General features: G+C 48.3%; 2 protein-coding genes across 2 annotated transcripts; both read left to right on the top strand.

Annotated features, from left to right (window-relative positions):
• The first annotated feature begins 3,721 nt into the window (after window positions 1-3,721).
• gsx2 (GS homeobox 2) lies at window positions 3,722-5,108 on the top strand. The gene is made up of 2 exons (XM_057038623.1): window positions 3,722-4,232; window positions 4,403-5,108. The coding sequence occupies exons 1-2, from the start codon at window positions 3,857-3,859 to the stop codon at window positions 4,825-4,827; spliced, it is 801 nt and encodes a 266-aa protein (XP_056894603.1). The 5' UTR covers window positions 3,722-3,856; the 3' UTR covers window positions 4,828-5,108.
• A 4,346-nt stretch (window positions 5,109-9,454) lies between these two features.
• pdgfra (platelet-derived growth factor receptor, alpha polypeptide) lies at window positions 9,455-22,051 on the top strand. Its single transcript, XM_057038592.1, is given in 30 exon segments — window positions 9,455-9,484; window positions 10,385-10,454; window positions 10,551-10,841; window positions 11,004-11,264; window positions 11,495-11,634; window positions 12,390-12,552; window positions 12,908-13,100; window positions 13,294-13,409; window positions 13,487-13,792; window positions 13,871-14,137; window positions 14,250-14,380; window positions 14,461-14,629; window positions 14,712-14,901; window positions 15,040-15,131; window positions 15,134-15,154; window positions 15,285-15,411; window positions 15,495-15,691; window positions 16,173-16,267; window positions 16,442-16,574; window positions 16,667-16,771; window positions 16,870-16,980; window positions 17,213-17,369; window positions 17,829-17,989; window positions 18,376-18,491; window positions 18,927-19,049; window positions 19,130-19,241; window positions 19,332-19,431; window positions 19,554-19,659; window positions 20,252-20,487; window positions 20,573-22,051. Coding segments are annotated over 29 exon segments (4,419 nt in total). The 5' UTR covers window positions 9,455-9,484; window positions 10,385-10,402; the 3' UTR covers window positions 20,721-22,051.
• The last annotated feature ends 3,394 nt before the right edge of the window (window positions 22,052-25,445 follow it).

Below are 25,445 nucleotides of genomic sequence, written 5' to 3' on the forward strand. Positions count from 1 at the left end.
TTGCAACAGAGAACGCACAAACAGCGGTGCTAAAAGGCTGGTCATTAGCAGAACTCTTCGCCGGCGTGGAGGAGAACAATGAGGATGACTCCTTCGGGTTGAAGACGCCCACAGTGGCTTCCTATTAAAAAAATAAAAGGGGGATAAAATCTCAGGACTATTTGACAACTCAAGCAGGAAAAGATTGAAATAAGGGTGTGCTCTGTGCCGCCTCACTAATGGTATTTGCTTAGTCTTTCGGAAACAACAGAGGAAGAACTGGAACGAATCCGAGCTCTGACAATAAGCGTTAATAAAGACCTTTCTCTGGGAGCTTAACCGTGATCGGCGTCGCTATCACTCGGCGTTTATCTCATTTCCGAGGCTCGTTAATTGAACGCCGGCGCACACACGCATGCTGGCCGAGTGTGGACACACAGACAGACGCTCTGGTTGGCGCAGGGGCCACACTTCAGTCTGGAGTGTCTGGTCCGAGCGGTTCTGTGAGACTGAGAAGCGATTCTCTAATTAGAGGGAGCCCGGTGCAGGACATCTCTATAGGCCATCCACGGGCTTTGTTCAGCAGCCTCTTCATACCCCGAGCCTGTCACTTTACTTTTCTATAGCAGCGAGGGCCGCGCTCCCTAACTGAGCTGTCTGTCCCCCGATCACAGTCTGAGGACAACACAACAGCCGTGGCGCCCAGAGCCCGGCGCTCCTCCGCAGAATGGCGGATTATTGATCTGGGAAAACCTCCCAAAAGGTTAAAAGAAACTGTGTTGGTCTGGGAAAAGGTTGGTAAGCAGGAGGAAAGGAAGTGTTGTTTTGTTTCTGAACAAATGAAGCAGGGACGAGTGAGATGGACGGAAGGAATCGGAGAGGAAAGCAACAAGAATAAAAGGCGTCCACACAAATTGAACTGACAAATCAATACATTAGCCGACAGTGGATATATGTGCCAGCACGAGTTCCTGTTTGTGCATCTCAAATAAAGAGAAATATTGAAAAATTTAGATTGAAAGTTGGGAAGAGTGATCCAAGAAGCATTTGGCCTCACGAGCAGCATCGCTTGCTAAGCCAAATACACGTATCTCCAATGAACTTTACACAAAAATCGTATTATTCACCAAATTTCAAACCCAATTCTATCGTTGGACGCCCTGTCAAGCCTCTCCGCCGCCCCGCTTCCTTTGCTCCCGGGAGCCTTGGGGATGGAGGGAAGCCACCGCAGCTGCTATTCACATAGAGAAGATAATTGTTAATGAAAAGTCATTGCGTGGCATTATGTTGTCCACGGGATCATTGTTCCCGCTCCCCCCATCGGCACTGCGATCTACATGGAGGAGCCGAGGGTTTTCTTTGAGTTTTGGTATTCAGGAACTGTTGCCTGGTAACTAATAAAGGCCCAAATCATCCACTGTATTGGCCAAGATGGGCCGCAGACTGGCCCTGCGCAACAATGCGGGGTTTGTAAAAAGGCGTTGATACAAGTTAATGACGCTTGTTCAACAGAACATTAATGGACTTCTTCACGGTATAATATGGCATGGGATGCACTGTGAAGGGGGGGCTTCAGCACTGCACTTTAACAAGTTTGTGGCGTTTTTTTACTACTGGGAGGAGTGGGATGCACGCACACACACAGAGACACACACAGACACCCACACACACACACACACACGTCTACTTCAGTAGACTTGCACACACTCCAACACAAATGTTGTATTTCACTGAGGAGGAAACTTAAACCACCTTTGAAGAGACTCGACTTGTGTTTTAAGTCCTGTTTAAACCGAATTTTCATGTTTCTGAATAGACCAGTGATTAATTGCCCATCAGCGTGATTTGAAAAGGGGTGAATAGTGGAGGGTAAGGCTGAACTATAAAGTAGAGAGGCACACACACACAACACAGGGGGAGAAAGGAGAGGCGAGGAAGTGTTGGGGCCCTGAGCGCTTCACAGGTTTCCAAAATTCTCCTTGTTCTTTTTTTAAATCTATCCATGTAAACAGTGCAGCAGTGTTGCGCTATAGTCCCATTTGTTGAATGGCTTCTTAACCCAGGCAGACAAAAAAAACACAGCAGCCCTGTCACCCCAAGCAGAATAAAGGGAATCAAAGGATTTTTCCCTTAAATGGACTAATTTTCTCCTTGAATTATGAAAGTAATGGCGAGGTAACAGTCTGTGCTCAGTACCCAGCCGACTTAATGCCTCCTAAACCCTTCCACGTGGCTCCACTAGTCCTGGCAATTAGGCCTCATTATAGCCTCATAAAGGATCTCATTTGTGGGATTACTTAATAGACAATGAAATTTTATCGTGCAGAATTATGGAAAAATAATATTAGAGCTCGCATGGTGTGACGAGGGCGCGCGCCACGCATCATTCCGCTTGGTTTGTTCTCTCTCTCCTCTCTGTCCATCCATCCATCCATCCGTCCTCTCTGCCTCTCTCCCTCCTCCATAACAAGTGCGAGAGTGTACTTGTCAAACACTTTGTTATAGCAATCACTGTCTGCCCGACTGATCTTATGTTTACTTCCATCGTCGCCGCGGTTGGATTATAAAGACTTTCTAATTCTTGCCAAATTCGCATTTTTACGCGCAGTTTACCAAGTGCGCTCCACTTTGCTCTTGACTCAGACTCAAAGATGCGTGATATAAACCTTCCACTCGTGTGTTTTTGCGATGCAGGTGGTGTATTTTTCTTCTTTTTTTTCTGGCTGAGGTCAGTAGACAAACTAACACGTTGTTGTGTTAATGGGCCTGGACCTGCTCACAGCTCGCCTCTGTCTGAAGGTCCGAGGCGCTGCTTTGCAGATGAAAGTGGAAGCTAAACCTACCGGTGACCCGCCTGCGGATCAAACTCGCTAATTATCGTCACAAGATGAGGGATTAACGCATTTCTGAAATAGCTGCCTGTTTACCCCCGCACAGACCGGCCATTATAAACACTTTCTAATTGAATCCTAATCGCCATCAAATAACTGCAGCCCAGACTCGACGTGAGTTCATAATGCTTTAATTGCTGCAAGTGACCAAACGGATCCAAAGCATTATTATGCAGAAAAGCAATTAGTGTTTTAGTCCGCCACAATTCTTTAAGTCCCATTTTTTTTAGATTGTAGAATAACACCTGGTCGTTTGAGAGTCAAAGCCTATATTTACGTGGGGGGAGCCGTTTAAATTCACCGCACCTGCACTGACAGACTCCCAGTCACCTTTAGTTGCATCAATGTTTGCTGTCAATTACTAATCTTCAGTTTTTATACCGAGCTGCAACATAAACTGGGATAAATAGCACATGTTCTATTATTTATAGTAGTATAGAAATACAGGCACAGATTATAACAAGAGGTGGGATGTATAGCTATATTTTACTTCTAAAGAAAATATATAGAGAGAATATATATAGAATATATAATATTCTATATATAGAATATATATATATTCTATATATAGAATATATAATATTCTCTCTCTATATATATACATAATTTCTTTTTTACTTAATGTTTTTGTATTTGATATATTTGGTATATTTTGTCAAAGAAATATCCTCTAAATAAGACTAAAATCTTACTACTAGTGCTGTTTTTGTAGCTCATTGTTTTTATTGATGTCCTTCTGGTCATAAAGTGTGTTAGACGCATGTTGGGAGTTGAGGCCCAGTATGGAGACATCACGTGATTTGGGTCGTTGACAGTCTAAACCATTTGAGACGGGTGCGCACGTGGGTGACGCTGCAGGGCCAGCCCTCTTCGGGGTCCCTTTTGTTGAAGCATCAAACATAAGCACCTTTGGAGATCCCGAGGGGTTCAGATGAGAGACGGCTATATCATCCTGCGCACCGAGATCTCTTATCGCCGACGCAATCATGTCGAGGTCTTTTTACGTTGATTCTTTAATAATCAAGGACGTTGTGCGACCTGCGCAGGCTGAGCACCCGGGGAAAGACTTCCTTATTCCCATCAGCATGCACTCTCCAAGCGTGATGACGGTCACCGCTCCGGTCTGCCCATCCAGGAAAAACGGGACTTTCTGCGTGTGCCCGCTGTGCGTTACGTCCCACATCCACTCTTCCCGAAGCGGCATTCCCATGCTGAAGAGCCAGTTTCCGGCAGCGGAGGTGCAGTACTGTCAGAGGATAGCCCATCAGCAGTCTCCCGCACTGGCGCACCCGGGACAAACACCTGTCTGCACGCCCACCTTCAGCGTCACAGATCCCAGGAGATACCACTGTCTTTCTATTGGTAAGTCACCTGTTTGCTACTCACACAGCTGCACGGTGCCACTTTCATAATGTTTATATTTTGCGCACAGGCTTTTGCCTCTCAAGTTTTACGCACAGCCTTTACGCGCGGTGTTTATTCAATTTGCATCTCGACTTTCAAGGTAACCGTTACTTTCCCTTTCCCCCCAGGCACCTCCGAGAACAGCCACATACAGAATGGAAAGAGGATGCGCACGGCTTTCACGAGCACGCAACTCCTGGAACTTGAAAGAGAGTTTTCTACGAACATGTATCTTTCGAGACTGAGAAGAATCGAAATCGCGACATACTTGAACCTGTCAGAGAAGCAGGTAAAGATCTGGTTTCAGAATCGCAGGGTGAAGCACAAAAAGGAAGGCAAAGTCACCCAGAGGAGCGCGCACAGCGGGTGCAAGTGCGCGACCGGCCACACGGACTATTCCAGGTCGGAGGATGAGGAGTCTCTGTCTCCGGTGTCAGCTGAGGAGAGAAGGAAGTATCTCCCATCTGAGAACAACTCCCCCCACATCCCACCACTCGTCCTGGCACTTGCTCTGTTATTTACGCAGCCTCTCCGACGAAAGTCTCCCGCATGAAATCTGAATAATATTAAAAGTGTCCTTGTTCCACAAACTCGCCCGGATGAACTGTGAATATATGTCGTACACTGTGCTAAATACTGGGACTCTTCAAACTTTTGTCGTTAATAAAGTGTCTTTTCATTGCCTCCTGGGTCCTCGCCCCGTTTCCAGGTCTAAAAGATCACCCCGGTAAATGTTTTTACTGTCCCATCGCTCTCGGTGAGGATGTGCGCTAACTAGAAGCCCCCCACCCCCACCCCCACCCCCCACCTTTGTGAACCCGTTGAGCAACTGAAAAATGTGTATATGTGTATTTATTGTAATAAACAAGATGAGTTTACCTAAGACGTCGTCACAGTGTACCTTATTACAAAATTACAATACATGGAGTCTTTTTTCAAAATAGATTAAATAATAATGATGTAAGACTAAATATTAAATACTAATATTATGATTATATGAACTTCATACTTAATACTATATATACATATGTGTGTGTGTGTGTGTGTGTGTGTGTGTGTGTGTGTGTGTAGGGACGTTATATTTAAATAAAATATAATGTCTTTCAGTAGGCAAGATAAGAAAAGGCTTAGTCATCCTTAATTTCATATGACTGAGTGTTCGAGGTTTAAAGTTACTGGTTAATATTATATTCTTATCAGCATCGTTATTAAGGCGTTATTACTGCGGGTTCATTTAGGAGCGCCTTAATTCAACATGGATAGCTTTGCCATAGAAAAGTGTCATTTCTCTTTAGATCCGACCACAAAAGGGTACCCGATGACGCCCCACGGAGAGCAGCCAATAGTTCATTAATGTACGTCTTTGAAAAGATTTTTACTCGTCCAAAGCGAGTTTAATTGCGTTTTCGGTCCCACGTTGGTTGATTATGCTGCCATTGCTCGAAAGCGCAGCGCAAGGATATATAGAAGTGGGCAAAGGCTTTGACAGGTTAGATTGTTCTGCCTCGGGACTCGCATTTAGCCGGAGACCCCCCGACGGCTGCGTGCTCACAGAGCTTTGAGGGACAGCTACAGGGTTCCTCCGAGCGACACAGAACGATTTAGTCACTGTTTCATTAGGCACTATTTGAACCTTTCAACCTATGGTGAATTAAAGGGGGCATGCTCAAATGGAAGGACTCTAAGGGGGGATTACGGAGGAGGGGCCACTGGAAATTAGCTGACGCCTAATTTAACTCGTTTCGGTCAGAGTTTGGGATACATTCCTAATTGAGAGGGGAAGCAGGTGAAGTTTTGGTCCCACGCAGGCCCATTCAGAGAGGGAATAAATGGCCTCCTTTCACATCCCGCTGGTCATCATAGATTATTGGGGGAAAGCCACCTAATGAATATATATTGAAGGTCCTATTAATCAAATTATAGTCCCCGTGCAGGTGTTAAAGACCAATGTAGCTTTTAAGGAGATTAACAACAGAATAAACTGCGGTTCTGACAGAGACCCCTGCTCCTCCTTTCTTTCAGGAAGTGACCCAGAACTGCCAGCTGAGCCATTTATCCAAGTCAAACTGTCCCGTTCTCGGCGTTTTATGGTGGACCCACAACTCATGAAATAGTGCAGCATCTCTCAGAAGGGACTGCGCACATTTATCGACCTACTGCGCAGAGAAGCACATCAGCACTCCATAGACGTCAGTCCTGCGCCACCATTGAAAACGCGGCAATTACGCATAACAAAAGACAATTAATAAGAGAGCTTTTCAGCCGGTTGCAGCTGCGGGCTCATGTGGAGAGATGGAGGCAAGACGGAGCTGAAGTACCGGTGGGGAAAAGGGGAGTAAAGAGCAGGTCCGTCTGACTGCGCCAGGTTGGGATCCCCCCGTAAATGTTGATATGTTTATCACTAAAGCGCCTAAAACAGATCTGTGGGCTGGAAAAAGAAACAAAACTTCAGCATCACTGTCGTGGGTTTGCAGATGGATAACATCCAGGGTTCTGAAGAGAACTTCCGAGTGGGCCGAGGGGGCGGGTAATAAACACAGGCAAGGTAAAAAGGATAAAAGAATCATCTGATCTAGATAGATAGATAGATAGATAGATAGATAGATAGATAGATAGATAGATAGATAGATAGATAGATAGATAGATAGATAGATAGATAGATAGATAGATAGATAGATAGATAGATAGATAGATAGATGGATAGATAGATGGATGGATCAGCACGCTGGACAGCTCTCTGAAGGCCTCCAGGCCACCGTCACCAAACGCGCCCAACAACAGTACAAATAACCCGAATTACGAAGGAGCCGGTTGATCAACTAATGGTACCGGATTCATGATGATTTTTAAAGATGAAGTTCGGTCAGACCAACTGATGACGTCGCCGTGCGTGTACTTCAGGATCGCCTAAAGCCCCCTGGTGGTCAGCTGTAGTCATGACAGGCACAGGAAGACGCACCCCTCCCCCCCCTCTCCCCGGCCAAATTCATCAACCAGCCAGACGTCAAAATATAAAATATGATCCAGAACACGTAGATCTAGTAGAATTAATGTGCATAAATAGCTTTAATTATGTAATTTAGCGTGTTTCAGTAAATGGGTTAGTAGCTAGGACGTTAAGTTAATTTCCTTTTGCTCCACAATATTAATTATTCACAATCAGCTACTTTGAAGATTTATTTTAATCATACTTGCTCTTCCTTTGATGTCACGATTTTAAATTGATCTCAAATGTTTTAGAAGTCTAAATTGTGACTTGTGCAGTGATCAGAACTCCATCCAAGTGTACTTTCACAGACAACTATAATCTGAGCAGAACATATACTTTAATGACTTCTATTATCAGGAGTCCATTACAACTTTTGGTTCATAAATATTCATACTTCGTCACCTGCTTTGTGTAGCGTGATGAAATATTACAGGTAAGTACGTTTGAAAAAGATCCACGCGAAAAGAGTTTGAGTTAAGTTCAGGTCTTTAGCTGTTGAGACCCTTTGTTTGGAGAACAAGGACACTGTTCTTTCGGGCAACATGTGGAAGTAATTGCGCCAAGCGGCTGCTTGGAGATGGGAGCTGCATGGGAGGAGGGGGGGGGGGGCGATCATCGGCCCCGGGGCTCTCTGCTCGGCGCAGACACCGGTCTGATCCCTCTCTTCTGTGCCCGGAGACAGGTGAGTCAGAGGGGCTCATTATTCTTGCGCTGCCCGCCGGGGGGGCCCAGGGGCAACAGAGAATAATGGTTCTGTTCTGGGGACGGTAAACAGCTGACACATGGGGTGCCAGTAAACAAGAGTCCCGTTCTGTGGTGATACAAGGAGAGCCAAGGTAGCGGTCTCTCCATGGTGATCGGTGTGTGTGTGTGTGTGTGTGTGTGTGTGTGTGTGTGTGTGTGTGTGTGTGTGTGTGTGTGTCAGAGAGACAGAGAGACTTGCTACAGTGGTGTTGGAGCGCCCCCTATGCGCTGGCGCTCATCACTGGTGCTTGAGGCGCAAAAGCTGCGTCTGTTTCTGTTCTGTCACAAACACTGCAAAAACACAGCGGCTGTAAATTCAATGTTCTTAGCAGAAGATAAAGGTGGATGCAGGAACAGCTAGAAAAACGAGTGCCGTTGATGCAAACTTCCTCCAAAGCCACCACGCTTACTTTTATCTCTTAGGACGGAAAAGAAAAATTCGTCTCTTCAAACAAAAGCTTTCAGGTTAAATTGAGGGATGATCCTCCGAGTTTACCTTAAAACAGTCTATTACTTAAAGGGGATCAGTGCTTGAATGGAGGCGAGTGTGTGTGTGTGTGGTGTGTGTGTGTGTGTGTGTGTGTGTGTGTGTGTGGAGGGGGGTCATTTCCTGCGAGTTTTTTTCCTTTTTTTTTACTTGGAAGCAGATGATTTTTTTTGGAGGGGGGTTCGAAGGGGAGGACTGTAACATTGAATCAGTTACAGGTCGCCTGGCTGGAGCGCAGTTGTGAGGACGGTCGCGGACGCGGACAGAGGGTGGAACATATGCTCTCCCAGCGCAGGACCTCTGAGGATTACAGCCGCTGCAAAGGACCCTTACTGCGCTTTTTGGGGAGGCCAATTTACTGTGGATATTATTACACCAAAGGAATATAAAGAGGGGATTACTGCAAGGTAATTGAAACATTATCGGAAACCAAAAGATGTTTAAAAAAACCATAATGGAGTATTTTTTTTCCTCCGAAACAACAGTGAGGTGGGGGCTGCTTTAATTGCACATTTCCCCCGATTAGTTTCTGTCATTTTCAAATTATCTCTGGTTTTGGAAGTTTTTGCAAAACAGTTTTTTTTTATTGTTGCAAGTGGCGCGCAACGTGTGCGCCAGGCGACGGCTATTAATCCACTTTAGATTAGACGTCCTTTTCCGCGCGACATATGGTCTCACCGCTGGACGCCCAGCAGGAAGATGTGGATGACCCGGCTGGAGGAGAGCTCAACCTCGGCCTCACAGCTGGAGGTGTCACCCCGAAATACTGAAGGGAATAATGAGGGTGGGCCAGATCGTTTTCCAGTTTGCTTTTGGAATGTGTTAGATTAAAATCGGGGGAGGAATCAGCAGACACATCGGGATGAGTCTTTGCGTAAAACGCTGAGAATTAAGAAACAGCCGTCGTGGCGTTTTCGCGCACAGAGTAAAAGCGCCTTTTTCAGCTAAAACACTTCCTCGCGGAAGCAAAACCTCATCAAAACGTTTAAGGTGCGTTTTATTCTACCTATACTGGAAAGCTGTCCATAGGAACGTTAGAATTGTGATTGAAATGCAGAAAACCCAGCTGCCGCGCTGGAGATTGACTCCCAATGACCGGATCTTCTCTGCCAAGTCCATCCAAAAAGTCCCTTATGGAGCGTGACTGAGACAACGAGGGCATGCAAATACTTCAAAAAGGATTAACCAGCTCGCTCCCCGCTGCAATGTGCACTTTTGTGTGAAACGGGGCCGCTAATTACAGAGTTCAGCAAACCCAGGGTGTCTGGGGAAAAGTCAATGGACCAACCAACGGCACGAAAGTTGTTGGGAGACAAGCAACCGGCAGAATGCTGAGGAAGAGCTGCGTTTCACCACTGGGGATCTTGAGTTTACGGCTTGGATGCAAATCCTTCGAAAACCGATGCACTGAGAGAAAATGCCTCATTTGGTTTCACCAAAACCCGAAAGAATGAGTTCAGATGCGTCCGGACATTAAAGAAAAGTCGCTGGCTATGAAGCATTTTTGGAAAATTCGGTAAAACAAGCAAGGTTTTATTGAAGTAAAACGGCCACTAAGTCAAAGATAGAAAAAAGGAAACTCTAAAGAAAGGAAAGAACGCGAATGTGATGAGCTCTGTGGGGAATTGGCGCTCCTAAACTGTGGACTATGTCGCCCTCTGGCGACAGCTTTAATGTTTGCGCGTGTCCGCAGACCTGTCTCAACGTCCCAGCTGCAGATCGTCAGCAGTGAGGGGGCAGTCGGCGAGGTTGTGATGGGAAAGAGATATTCTCTCATTTAAAAAAAACTAAAAATGACTGATCTTTTTGATTTACACTTACTAAACTGTATTTGTAGCAGCGAGGGCGGTGTCATATCTTATTTAATAATTGACTTCTCTGTCTTTACAGGCTGAAGCATCCATAAACATGGATGGGACAAAGACGTATGTCGTCTTTGGGGTCATTCTGGTGGTTTCAGGTGAATTAACCCCTCAAGGCATCCGAGCCAGATTCTATTCGTCTTGACTTCTTTTGTTTTGACTGCTCTTGCAATGTTTGTCCATGTGTCTTTTAGTCACCTCTGGACTGTCACCTCCAACCATTGTCTCCAATGAGGAGGAGTTCATCCTGCTGCCCAGTTCCATTTTGAACGTCAGCTGCACCGGTAAAAGGAACGTGGTCTGGGCCGAGCCTCTGCCGACAAACTCCTTCGTTTTCCCCGGATACTACACGGCGACGCTGTTCATTTACAACGCCACGGTGAAAAACACCGGCTATTACACCTGCACATATGTACATCTGGAGGCTGAACAGGAAGGACAACCACAGGAGGCCAACGAGGCAGAAATCTATGTGTTTGTCCCAGGTGAATGCTAATGCACCTACAGACAGATCTGCTCCTGGGGGGGACTATAGAAACTATAAAAATTACATTCTGAGTACTGTGACCAGCATTGTCCCAAATAAGTATTATTTGGAAGTTAGGAGGGGAATAAAAATTCTGACCCCCACCCCTCCCGCCTCTCAGACGCACAGGTTCCTTTCGTCCCTGAGACGCCCGATAACTTGGTGGTCACCATGGACCCCAGCGGAGTTCCCATCTCCTGCCGTGTTTCCGACCCCCACTCCCACGTCACCCTGAGGAGCGTGTCCACGGGAGACGAGATGTCTGCCTTCTACGACAGCAGGATTGGCTTTTTCGGAATGCTGTCGCCGGGCCAGTACCAGTGTGAGACGTTCGTGAACGGCCGGATTTTCAGGAGCGACATTTACACGGTGGAGGATGAGGGTAAGTGGCTCTGCGTGCTTTTGCACACTGCACACCGTGTCTCTTAAGCTTGACGGGGGGTTCGGGCTGACCTCACTGCAGGACGGCCATAGCATGAGGTCATTATTCCACGGGGCCCATGACGGGCCTGTTTCCGCCACGTGCACGCATAGCTGAGTCACAGCCCGGGAAGGAGTGAGCTCATGGTGATCAGGCGTGTGCTGATATCTGCTCTGTGCTGCTCTCTTCAGCCTCTACAGAGACAGAAGACTTTGAGGTGGACGTGAGGGCCAGCGAGGAGACGGTGAGAGCAGGCCAGCCCTTCAACGTCACCTGCACCGGCCCGCCAGGACCCGGCTTCCAGCAGCAGTGGCTTCACCCTAAATCACAGGCAAGATGCGAAACCCTGTTTTTGCAAAATTCTGGGTTTGGTTTCTCAGCCGCCTCGTCCCGTTACAAGTGCCTGCCACGTTTGCGTGTGACTTCCTTCCCAGCAGCGCTGAACCTTAAATTAGCAAATAATGGTTTTGGGGCCTAAATGTAGCAGCAGTGGAAATGGAATAAAAAGCCCCGAGGACGGTTGCGAAGTAGCAACCCGAATGTTGTGCCTTCATTATGACAACGTTAGCAAAACAGGCCCGGCTGTAGCCAGTCCCAGGCTGCAGACACCGATGGGAACCTTAAAGCTCAGGACAAATGGCTCCAGGGGAGGCGTGAGGGGAAGGGGTGGGGTTCAAAAGGAGAAATAAAAAGAGCAGTAAAAGCCCCTGTGGGCTCAAGATGTGTGCGGCAGATGTTGTCTGCGTCCAAAGCCCGACTAGCTGTTCGTGCTTCTCGTGGACTTGCTGCAAAGATGTGAGAGCGTTTCCTGATTCTTGGGCTTTGCTGCCAACCAGGAGGCCATCGGACGCTCTCCTCTCCTCCCTTCTTGATCTTATTATCAGTTACAGGCTCTTATGTGCCGGTCAGGATTCATGTCCGATGGCAGAACCGGTGTTTTAACCATTATCCTCAAACAGTTTGACCCAAAACTGAGACGTGAACTGGAAAAACAACCAGTTTGAAACGTCAAGGGCAGTGTTGAATTACCCAGATTTGCTTTACTCCAGTCGGCAGCAATCCCATAATTTCGATCTCTGTCCGCAGGCTGTGGAGGCGGTTCAGGTGAAAGAGACTTTTCCGGATCGGGTCGTCTACGTCCTCAGCGTCCCGCGAGCCGCCTCTCAGGACAGCGGCACCTATGAGTGCTCCATCACCCACGTCATGAGCGGAGCGGTCAGAGCCGGCGGGGCGGCCGTCGCCATCTTTGGTGAGTCTCTGGAAGCTGAGAAACACGGCGTTCCTTCATTCCCAGAGTGTTGAGGTCCGACAGACAGACAGACAGACAGACAGACAGACAGACAGACAGACCTCGTCTTCATGCATTCTTAATGACGTCTTCATCACAGTCCCACACGTGAACACGCTGCTTTCAGAGTGGGGAAATCCTTTTGGGGTTGTTAAGCGTCACCTCTGCTTTCAGCATCAACCGCTGGTTTCGATGGGATGGCGTTAGCAGATGCGTCCTTCTCCTCTCAGGCCTCCCTTTCCTTTTAAATCCCAGGATCGGTTCCTTTAACCATTATCAGCCGTCTCATGATCCCTCTCCTCTGTTTCCCCCTCAGAGGAGAACTCTATTGTGGCGCTGGACCACAGCGGGATTCTGACCTCAGAGTTCGTCAGCCTTCTGGAGGAGACAGAGTTCACCATCCTCATCAACGCCTACCCACCCCCCAAAGTGCACTGGCTAAAAGATGGCGAGTCGCTGTCGGAAAATTACTTCATTCTCACCAAAACCAGCCACCTCGAAGGAAATCGGTAAGAGTCCAGGCTGTGGTTAGCTTAGCATCGCAATTGGAGCCAAACAACACAAACCTCCGTGCTGAAAATGAGAAAAGCCACCTACTCTGAGCTAATCGTTAGTGAAATTGATTTAGATGTGTGCATGGAGCCTTTAATCACTGAGCAGGAATGTTTTGGCATTTTAAATAGGACACTCTTGCCCCAACAGGTATCAAAGCATCCTGATCCTACGGCAGCCGCTGCTGAAGGACAGCGGGAACTACACCATCATGGCCACGAGTGGCTCTCAGACGGCTCAGTTCTCCTTCACCCTCAAAATGAAAGGTACGATAGATGGATGGATGGATGGACGGCCTAACGGACGGACGGACAGACACGTCATTGCTGTATTTCCCTTCCAGCTCCCAGCGCGTCGATGTTCCCGCCCTCCTCGGCTCCGTTGCTGCTGCCACAGTTGGAGGAGCTGGTGGTTCCCCTCCACACCGCCTTCACTTTAACATGTCAGGGGGAGGCGACGATAGCCTGGGACGTGCCGCTGGACGTGCCGGAGAAGATGCAGGAGGACAACAGCGGCCTCTTCGTCACCACTATCAGCGTGGACTCCGCCAGCGCCATGCACACCGGCTACTACAGGTGCTTCTACAGAAGAAACGCCACGGAGGACGTGGACGAAGCGATGCAGAGTAGCATCTACGTCTACGTGCCAGGTACGGACGCCGCAGCCTGGCGGTGCTGCTCTCGCTGTCTGACTTGAGCTCATTGGGACTTTTCTCCGTTCGTTTCAGACCCTGACGTCCCCTTTGTTCCGTTGGTGGTGCCTTTCGGCAACCACGTCCTGTCCGACCACGAGGAGATGGAGATCCAGTGCCGGGTGTCGGATCCCAGCGCCAACGTCACGCTGATAAATGTCGACACCCAGCAGCCCGTGCCTTGCGTGTACGATAGCAAGAGGGGCGCTCTGGGCGTGTTCACGGCTGGGACGTACGTCTGCAAGGCCGTCGTCAACGGAGCGGAGCACTACAGCGAGGAGTACATCGTCCATGGCTGGATAGGTGTGTGTGTGTGTGTGTGATGTAGCATTATTATGTGGGCTACATGCTATCAAAGCTGTTGTGTTCTGGGGCAAAACTGCAGATTTAATAACCACCAATTGCTGCTTCTCAGGGGGCTCCGGGCTGCACGTTGAGCTGACGGCCCAACATACGGTTCTGCTGGTGGGAGACACCATCACGGTCAATTGTTTGGCTCGGGGATCTGAGATTTTGGAGGACCACTGGAAATATCCCGGGAAAGTGGTGAGGACACGAGTCGTCTCCCGCGGCACCATTCAAACAGGTGGTGCCATCCAATTGCCGATTTTCCCTCCATTTTACAGGCTAATCGTGCTATTAAGACGGTTCACGAGAACAAAAAGGATCAGGAGATTCTTTACACCCTGACAGTCCCGCAGGCTTCCGTCAAGGACACGGGCATTTACTCCTGTTCCATCACCGATGTAGTAACCAACATGAGTCAGACCAAGCAGATCGCCATTCGCGTTTACGGTACGTTTTGCCCTTGTTTGCTTGCGGTGGCTACCGCCTGACGTCATTCCGAAAACGCCAACCTCTTGTCTGTGGTTAACAGCGAGCGAGTTCATGTCCATCCAGCCAAAGTTCGGAGAGTACGAATCGGCCGAGCTGGACGAGGTCTGCGAGTTCAGGGCCGAGATCAGCTCCTTCCCGACCGCTAGCGTCACGTGGCTCAAAGACAGCGTCCCGCTCAGCGACGTGACGGCGGAGATTTCTACCAGCCTCCGGCAGCTCAGCGAGACCAGGTGAGCCTCCCAGAAAGGACCGACCACAGTAACGTAATGAGAAGCCCAGCGCGAGCTGTCCCTGTCCTTAGGAGTCCAGCCAGGCTGCCACCTTTCCTCCCCCCGCACTGATTCCAGTCTCTTTGTTGTCCCTCGCAGCTACATGAGTGTCCTGACCCTGATCCGAGCCAAGGAGGAGGACAGCGGGAACTACACCATGCGAGTGGAGAACGGAGATCAGAGTCGCACCGTCAGCTGATCCTGGAGGTTAAAGGTCAGCGCGTTACTCTTGTCCTGTAAAGGAATGACGTCAAAAGGGAAAATATCTGACCTGACCTGAATAGCTGTAATGTTGACAAGTCTTCATATTGGTGGATGAGACGTCTCCCTGGACTCTGTTACAGTGCCCGCAGTCATCGTGGACCTGATGGACATCCACCACGGCTCAGCTACAGGCCAGTCCGTGGTGTGCATCACCAGAGGTCAGCCCACTCCTCTGGTGGAGTGGTTCGTCTGCAAGAACATCAAGCAGTAAGTCCAGTCTTGAGGGAACACTCAAACGCGCCGTCCACCTTTGACCGAGGGTCCGTCTCTTTCCCCTCGCCCCCACTCAGCTGCGCCAATGACACCTCATCCTGGGTGCCCCTCCCCGTCAACTCCACGGAGGTCACCATGGATTCGCGCTTCGACGAGGACAATAATCTGGAGACCCAGGTCATATTTGGGCACCTGGAGAACACGCTGGCGGTGCGCTGCCTGGCCAGGAACGAAATGGCCGCCGTCAGCAGGGAGATCAAGCTGGTGTCCAATGGTAAGTTCAAAAATGATTCCTGGTCTTCACAGATTTCAAGCGGGGGGGTTGTTGTTGGTTTCTCCGGATATCCTTCCACTCCTGACACTCGGGGTGTAACAGTCTTTGAGGAAAGTGCTGCCAGTGTTGTGGCAGCTGTCAGCTGATGGGTTTGGGATGTTTTCTTCACTGCTAATTCAGTGAAGCTAAAGGTTATTAACCCATTTGAGCCTTTCACACCGACTTACCCCTACACCCACCACCCCTGCCCAAACGCCTACTCCCCCCCAACACACACACACACACCACACACACACACACACACACACACACACAGACATACGCTCCCTCCCATCCAAATATACCTTTTGGCGAGCATCCCTGTGAAGCTAAGTGATCTGCTTCAGCACTTAATGTATCTCTGCCTGCCAGCGTTAAGATTGTTGTTACAGCTGGAAAAGCATGTGATCAGTGTGCTCTCCACCCCCCCCACCCCGAACAGGCCCTCATCCAGAGCTGACTGTCGCGGCGGCTGTGTTGGTGCTCCTGGTCATTGTCATCATCTCACTCATTGTCTTGGTTGTGATCTGGAAACAGGTACTGCCGCCATCATTGTGCATCCATCTTTCTGAAACTCCTCCTCCTTTTTTTTTCCTTTTCATCACATGTTTATCATTTTGAAAAGCTACGTTTAGGGTGAATGAGCAGAATTAAGCCTGAAAGTCCTGCTCCGTCCTGTATAACTCATATAAAAACAAGTTTTCCTGACAGAAACCGCGATATGAAATCCGCTGGAGGGTCATCGAGTCTGTAAGCCCGGATGGACACGAGTACATCTACGTGGATCCAATGCAGCTTCCCTACGACTCCAGATGGGAGTTCCCCCGGGACAGACTTGTGTTGGGTAAGCTAGTGGCAGAAGCGGCCAAAGTGCTCACACAAGGTTGTAGATTGTGTGTGTGCGATAGTTGACGTTGCACATTGTGTCTCTAAAAGGTCGCATCCTGGGCTCTGGAGCCTTTGGGAAAGTGGTGGAGGGCACCGCCTACGGGCTCAGCCGCTCTCAGCCTGTCATGAAGGTGGCAGTAAAGATGCTCAAACGTAAGTCTGATAAAGCCAAGCTGATTTTTTTGTAGCTGTACAACAGTGTTGGAGGTGTCTGCACGTGTGATGACCACGGTCCCCTTGTGCTGTTTCAGCCACAGCACGCTCCAGCGAAAAACAGGCCCTGATGTCTGAGCTGAAGATCATGACCCACCTGGGACCGCACCTCAACATTGTTAACCTGCTGGGCGCCTGCACCAAATCAGGTGAATACAACACTCAAAAGGTCACATGTTCATGTGTAAATACACGCCACAGCGGTGCCGTTGAAGCATTTGGCTAATTTCTGCAGTCTATGCAGGCCCCCCAGCTCTGGGTGGTTGTGGGAGAGTGGAGGCTTGCCCTCTTGACTGTGCTTTTAGCCTTTATGAGCCTCTGATAAGATTAGCCCGCAGCCTGACGCCGAGGCACCACGTTTATCTGCTGTGTCACTCCCAGGCCCCATATACATCATCACTGAGTACTGTTTCTACGGCGATCTGGTCAACTACCTGCACAAGAACCGGGAGAGCTTCCTCAACCCGAAGCCAGAGAAGAGCAACAAAAAAGAGTTGGACATTTTTGGAATCAACCCCGCGGACGAGAGCAGCAGAAGGTATCGGACACCCTCAGAACATTTCGTGTTTGCCTCGTTTTTCTTCCTTTTTCGGGGAAACCCATATTTGGAGTTCTGACATTATCCCGCTCGTGCTCTCCTGGTGATCGGTAACTCTATCGCCGTTCTCTCCACGATTGAAGTGTCGTCTGGCATCTTTAGCTAATCAAATATGAGGCCGAAGTGCTATCAGCTTTCAGCCTAATGTCATTTTTTGGAATCGCGCCGCTAATGGCCTCTACCCAGACGTTGGGGGTAAAGCAGCGGCGCGCCCCCTCTCTCGCCTGCGTTTATCGATGACTCACAGGGACCACACCTCCAATTGACCCTACTGTGATTTAATATGAGTTCCCTGTTAGAATCAACCAAAGTCAGATGAAGTGAGACATCCCAAAAAAAAAAAAGAATTAGCCGGAAAAATCCTTCCTAACGATCTTCGTCTCCTCTCTCTGGGCCCAGTTATGTGATCCTGTCCTTCGAGAGCAGAGGCGACTACATGGACATGAAGCAGGCCGACAACACTCAGTATGTGCCCATGCTGGAGATAAGCAACGCCTCCAAGTACTCTGACCTCCAGGGCTCCAACTACGACCACCCGCCCTCGCAGAAAGGATCAAATGGTACACGCTCGGACTCTGCCCTGCTTTCACCCCGCCGCGCACTTGTTTGGCTTCAGGGCTGCCTTTGAGTCAGCCTTGGTGGAGGGGTCCACCCTCGTCAGAGTTCAGGCCTGGTGAAGCCCTGTAATTACACGTAGGGGATAATTGTACCACACACATAATAATGTCCAGTTTCTTCTTGCCATTAGTAAATGCCGGGTTCCAGCAGCCAGGACTATATTTACAATACACAATGAATGTGTTTTAGTGTGGTAGAACATAAAAAAGCAGATTTAGTGAAGGAAAAGCAAAATAATTGCCTCTATAATAAGTTTGAAGCACAAGAGAAAATATAATGCTGAAGGCACGCGCCTCGCCGGGGCTCTCGGTGTGTCTCTCCAAACCAGACGGCGAGATGGATCAACTGCTGTCGGACAACATGAGCGAGGGCCTCACCACCAATGACCTGCTGAGTTTCACCTACCAGGTGGCTAAAGGAATGGAGTTCCTGGCTTCAAAAAATGTAAGTCTAGTTCGCAGGAAAGGGTTTTTTATTCCCATCCTTCTTCTACTGTCAGTCCTGCTGGTCAAAGTGGGCTGAGGAAAATCAACATTTGTGTCATTAAGGGTCCTGCAAAGGCTCCAGGACCCACTCTTACCCACTGTGCAGACAGGCTGGGGGCTGAATATAGTAGCAGCTCAGCCAGGGCTGGAATTACCAGACTATTCATTCTGCCTCATAGTTATTATCCCTAAATATCCAGTGGTCAAAACTGGCATGTTTACACAAAGACCACGCTTCTCAGGGCAACATGGAACAGCGTTGAAAATAAATTCAAATGCAGACAGAAATAGAGGCGAGCCGCACCGCCAGGACGGGCATTTGCAACTGGACCAAAGTGCTTGGCAGTGACAGAAGGAACTGTTAATAACTGCAGGTCCTTGTCTCCTCCTGCAGTGTGTCCACCGAGATCTGGCCGCCAGGAACGTCCTGCTCTCTCAGGGCAAGATAGTGAAGATCTGCGACTTTGGACTGGCGCGAGACATCATGCATGACAACAACTACGTCTCCAAAGGAAGCGTAAGTCGTCTCCGTCCAACACGTTTGAATGGAGGGCGGCGGTTTTTCGGGGATTGAACCCGTTTCCCTGCGTTCCACAGACGTTCCTACCAGTGAAGTGGATGGCTCCCGAGAGCATTTTCGACAACCTGTACACCACGCTGAGCGACGTCTGGTCGTACGGCATCCTGCTGTGGGAGATATTCTCTTTAGGTGAGCCCCCACCTGTCATGGTAGGGTTGCTAGATGACCACATCGCTGACACTTATGTTTCGTTTTCGTTTCTTGGCGTTTGATCCGCAGGCGGCACGCCATACCCAGGTATGATTGTGGATTCCAGCTTCTATAACAAGATCAAGAGTGGCTACAGGATGTCCAAACCAGAGCACGCGCCTCAGGATGTGTACGTAGTCACGCACGCGACATCTGCCTGACTAAAAGCCTCTTTAGCCTCTCTTCAGAGCGTGAGTCAAGGACCAGCTGTCCACTTCGCCACGATAACAGTGCCTGTTTTCATGTTTTCAGGTATGACATGATGATGAAGTGCTGGAACAGCGAGCCGGAGAAGAGGCCCTCTTTCCTGGGTCTCAGTGACACCATCGCCTCTTTGCTGCCCTCCAGCTACAAGCGGGTGAGCCTCTCTAATCAGCTCTTTAAACAGTTTTTAACACCTGATTGCTAGCGCACATACAAGGTTAGCCCAACACGTCCTGTTCCTCTCACATTTCTATTTTTAGATACTCCAACCTGCACTTTTTGTAAAAGCAAAGTACAGGTTGAAATGGTTAGGAATGCACTTTGAACAGTGCAGGCTTCTCATGCTAACCCCTACTTTGCCTCCTCCAAGAGGGCTTAGCTGCTTTCTGTGGGCTCGCGTAAAACTGAAACCTACAAGTGATTAGAGTTCCAGCGTAGCGGCTGGATGGCGGAGCAGCTAACGCTGGCCCCAGTGACCCAGCATCAGTTCTCGCCTCCATTACCCGACTTAATTACCTCATTAAAATCCGCACCATATGTGGCACATCAAGACAGCCTCAAAACACAGCCTCTTTCACAGTCTGGGCTGTGGCGAGGAAGAGCGGGCTCTGCTTTTAGCACCTCAGATTCGTGTGATTTTCAGCGTGGATCGCACCAGCCAGCTGGCAACACAACTGGGGACGATCCTGTTTGTGTCAACATGACTGGCGGTGTTGCCGAATTCTAACCGAGGTCTGTTTTCCCAGCATTACGAGAGGGTGAACCACGAGTTCCTAAAGAGTGACCACCCTGCCGTGACCCGAGTGTGCGTAGATAACGATGACGCCTACATCGGGATCACCTACAAAAACCAGGGAAAGTTAAAGGACAGGGAAAGTGGATTTGATGAGCAGCGGCTCAGCTCTGACAGTGGCTACATCATCCCCCTGCCTGACCTGGACCCCATTTCTGATGAGGAATACGGGAAGAGGAACAGACACAGGTGAGTGGAACCGAGCGCATTCCTCCATCACGATCGCATCAGAGTGCTCGGCGATGCTGACACGAGTGATTTGCGTCCTCTGCAGCTCTCAAACGTCCGAGGAGAGCGCCATCGAGACGGGGTCCAGCAGCTCCACTTTCGCAAAGCGCGAGGGCGAGACGCTGGAGGACATCACGCTTTTGGACGAGATGTGTCTGGACTGTAGTGACCTGGTGGAGGACAGCTTTCTGTGACGTCTGCAGCACCCGAGCCGAGGGAAGAGGTGCGAGGACGTGGGACGCTGGAGAGAGACATGAAAATTAACCAAAGACTGCTGTCGATCGGCTCGCCCCTGCGTCAGATCACAGAACAAAAACCACTTTGCTTTGTGCTGACAGCGCGGTACGCCCGCCATACTCCTCTAGACACTGCCCCCTGTTGGCCCGGAGGAGCAACGAGCACGCAAAGTCACGGACAACCAAGGCTGCGTGTCGAGACGAAACAGACAGAACGATTGTTTTTGAGCTTTATTCTACCGGGCATTTTAAACAGCAATATAAGCAAGAAGGGATGAACTCCAGCTGCGTAACTTTTGTCAATCATACGGTACATAGTTAACCACTACAGATGCACTAAAGTGAAGAAGTCCAACACAAGTAGAACTATCAGGTGCTGGTGAGAAGCACCGGATGCTGGTACAATCAGTAGCAATAGTCACAAGCACAAAATCTGGACTGTGTGCGTTGTTTTTGGATGTGACCCTGTAGTTTTCAATGGCTAAATACATGCAGTAGTTGAAATCTATTTTTTTACGTTGCCATGTAAACATATATTAATTGTGAATATCAAGTAGACCTTGACCGTAGTTGTTCAATAGTATTGAGGAAGCTTTTTGAGTTGCATGCATCTTTGTGGCGTCTCGTTGTTCCAAGAATCCAAGAAAAATAGGCTCTCAAACGTCATCCCTGATTTACCCTGCAGACAGAACAGTCGTGTTGGATGTCCAAGTGTGATTATATTGTAAATATGTCCAGAGTTTTATAAGAGAGTTATCGGGATAGCAGTATTTTGTGTAAGTACATATTGTATCAAGCATCTGGATCCTCAGTAGCTCCCAGTGGAGCCAACGCTCCTGATAATCCATCACCTAAAAATGTAGAGAAATGATCATTTTAACCAAACTTGTTTCACCAGGTGGGTGTTATACAAGTGAAAGAAAGTCACCATGTAGAATCATAACGTGCCCCCAGTCTCATTTAGAATTTCCTGCTCTGAGGTCTGATGCAGCTCCTCCTTCAAGACTTTAAATGCTGCCTCCAGCTGTGCCACTGCCTGTCCCCGTTCACTGTGATATAATCTGCGATCAGCTGTTGCACTTTCCTTTATTCCCCCCTTCCGGTTTGGGTGTTTCTGAAGAATAAGTCAGGATGTGATGTGAATGTTTGTGACGTGTTGCTGACGCTACAGTTTCTGCGAGTCTAGTTAATCGCACCCACTATGAGGATTTTAATATCATGCTGCATTATGTTGTATCGTGTTTATTCAGATGATTTATATTTCAATAAATGATTTATAATGTAAAAAAGTGGTTTCAAGTGTCGGACTTCAAGTGGAAGAATATGAATATATAAAATTATTATTATTGTTCTGACATGAAGCAAGCAAGTCATTTCGAGTTGTTAAATATCAAGGCTTTGGAGTTCTGCCAGAGTCACAAAACCCTACGCCAATCAAAATAAACGGTTTGAAAAAAAGTCTTACAGTTGCGTGAAAAAGTAAGCACACCCCGAATGGAATGGTATCAAAGTTTTAATCATATCATGAAGAAAAAACAAACACACTGTATTTTTATAAGTGCAGATGAAGTCGTTAGAATAAACACAAATACTTTTTTCGCCAATTTGTTTTTGTTGTGTTCTCTACTTTTACCGCTAGGTGGCAGTACACACAAAAGAGGCGCTGTTCAACACTGTTGTCCGTGTCACAGCTGCTGAGCTTAAAACTCCTCAGATGAAAACCAAAATGAAAGCAAATCGTTATTAGCACTGGGTTCCACTAGAGGGAAGCAGCGTCTGTATAATCCTTCCCCTGGAAAACAGAAGGTCATCAACACAACTAAAGTCTGCAGAGTTTAAATAAAGCCCGAACAAAACCCGAGTTAATGATTGGAGACCGTGTCTTCAAACTCAAAGCATGTGCTCCTCATTTGATAACCACCTCTCTGCATTTGTAATGTGAGCAATCAGTTTTTGCTGTCTAATTTGAGTTATATCCTTTCATATTACTCAAAACAACAAGATCATTTCACCGCATTCCTCATCATTCTGGATCTCCAGCACGTACCCATGTGAACAACAACTCCATTTTTTTCCTCAGTATTTGCTTAATAATTCCGTCTTGTTCTACTGGTTTTCTTTCTTCCTCTTGTTTGCTCAAAGTGTTGAACCCCTCAGGCATATCAGTACTCGCGCAAAGCAGGGTCAATATCTGCTCCAAACCACCTCATAACACGCAGGCCCAGGAGGGGTTCACAAAGGACTGGATGGCAGTGTGAGAGAGGGATGTCTGAAGCCAGGAAACACAGCAACATGTTCATCACCAACGGTCACATGCAACCGTCGTTTTCCCCAGGATAATAGAAAATATAGTGGGGATAAACATTATAGCATCAGAGTGTCTGTGTCTGGCTTTTGGTTCCATCCAGGTTTGATATTGCAGAATATTTCCATGAAGTAGATGTTTTTTGTTGTTTTTCTAAAATGAGTTTTTATCTGGAAGAGAATCAGCTGAGCTCCACTGAAGCTCCGCCCCAGAATGGTCCGCCCCCGTTTAAATGTTAGATGATACAGCTGAGCTGAGAATGATAACAAATGTGAAGCAATGAAAACTATTCAAAGTTCACCATTAAAAAAACTGCTATTGTTGTGGAAATGAATTCCAGAGGAAGGAATCTGATGATCTGCCACGGTGGGTTTGAGGGCCTTTCCTCTGAGTCAAGTCTTCGGGGGCTCTTTGGTGTTTAAGGGATCTCTCATAAGCGAAGGAGAGGAAGCAGTGTGTCCTGCTGGGGGTCTGGCCCCCAGAGCCAGACTGGAGCTGTACTGGCAGCATCTGGAGCCCAGGTCTCATGGATGGGGTCCTGGAGCCTGGTGCGTCTGGACCAGCGCTGAGGGCAGGAGTCACTGAGGTCCTGACGGGGATGCGGAACTGCTGTCTGCGTGTCCCAGACTCAAACCTAGACGCTGACGTATCACAATTAGTGGTTCGGTTTTTCTTGCTTCGGGTTAACCTGTCTCCAGTTGTGGTAAACCTCTGTCCAGTTCTTGTAAACCTGTGTTCAGATGATGTATTTCAGTATTCAGGTGTCGCTCACCTGACCCGGCACCTGTGTCCATCTGTCTGTCTTTTCCCTCCTGTGTCTGCTGTTTACAGTCCATTGAGTTCTGATGTCCGTGTGTCCTGTTGTTTATTTTTTCGTAACTGCGCTTTGAATCGTCACGTTTAATTCTTCGTTTTGGCCTCTCAGCCTCGCTCCGCGTCCTCTCTGACGGGCCCACTGCCGACCATGAAGGGCAGCTTTCTTAACACCATTGGAAACACACCATCTGCTGCCAGGTTGTGATGAAGACGATGTTGCACCAGAGGAGGAAGGACAGAATCATTCTCTGGGAACGTGCACGTACCTGAAACACACTCCGTACGCTTACATTCAATTCAGTTTCAATTCATCTTCATTCATATCTCGTCTGCCACCATGAATAAAAGGCCGCTACAGACCCAGGACCTGACCCCCAACAAGCAACACTAGCAAGGAAAAACTCCCCTTTAACAGGACGCACGTGTGCACTTTACTAACACTTACAATTAGACTTTGGCATCTCCTCGGAATTCTTTCCTTGGCCCAGTTTACGTGCAGCTGAGAAAATAGAATAATTGACGGGAACATGTCCTGTTCCTCACAGCAATGTGGCCGGGGAAGGGGGGGGGGGGGGTCATGGGCCAGAGCAGGCATTGTAGAGCGTGTGCACGTGTGGTCTAGTTTGACTCATTTAGTCGCATAGACACAGATCAAACTGGACCTGCCAAAGAACCTGGAAAACTGGAGTCCAGGCGTTAGTCCGACTGATATCGGAGTTATCGCGTATCTGACACCCACATAATATGATGGGAAATCAGTTTGCTCTGGTTTGTATGCGTCTTAATCGGAGGTAATCTAGGCAACGCATGCATCTGCACTGTAAACAACAAGTACATTATTGTACAGGATGAGCAAAGCTGTACGATGATCCATCTTCCTGTTGTTTGAAATGCCGACCTGCCACCTGACTACAGTCGTTTCTACTGTGGAGACGTAGGTCAACCAGTATTAACCCACTACAACTAGCATATCGCCACCTGGTGCATAAAGGTACATTATCTCTTTAACACACACACGTCCTCGTTTCATAAACACATTAAACTTGGGACACTAACGCACTAAACCCAAAAGCTCAACCTAAAGTCATCATTTATGAGGACCATCCAAAAGGGCCCCGCTTTGTAAAATGTCCTCACTTGGCTAGTAAAGTACTTTGGGACTCAATACGCACCAAATACAAAGCCACACACACACACACACACACACACACACACACACACACACACACACACACACAAAGCAAACGAATGTAACTGTTAATGTGAAAGATAACCGTCTTGTTGACGGGAGGGCAAACATACTCGTCACTGACCGCGTCCAGCTTGTTTATTTGGACAATATTTGGTTACATGCTACACCTCACTCTGCGTACGTCCTCACACCCCCTAACCCCGCCGTTGGTGCCCTGCAGTTTTTCCCTCTCTGTCCAAATATATCCAAGGATTCAGTCTGAGGGCACAAAAACACATGTTTTGGCGACAAACGATGAAGAGTGTGTTCTGGCGTACCTGAAACAAGAGCAGCCCGTTTCTCTGAGCCACGAGCCGCAAGCTAGCTAACA

This window comes from Takifugu flavidus, chromosome 7, assembly GCF_003711565.1.
Source record: "Takifugu flavidus isolate HTHZ2018 chromosome 7, ASM371156v2, whole genome shotgun sequence".
Lineage (NCBI taxonomy): Eukaryota > Metazoa > Chordata > Actinopteri > Tetraodontiformes > Tetraodontidae > Takifugu > Takifugu flavidus.

Bases quoted from the DNA above. Each gene is read 5' to 3' on its own strand.
- gsx2 (XM_057038623.1), top strand. From the start codon at position 3,857: ATGTCGAGGTCTTTTTACGTTGATTCTTTAATAATCAAGGACGTTGTG. The intron at 4,233-4,402 runs GTAAGTCACCTG...CTTTCCCCCCAG, and splicing joins ATACCACTGTCTTTCTATTG to GCACCTCCGAGAACAGCCAC.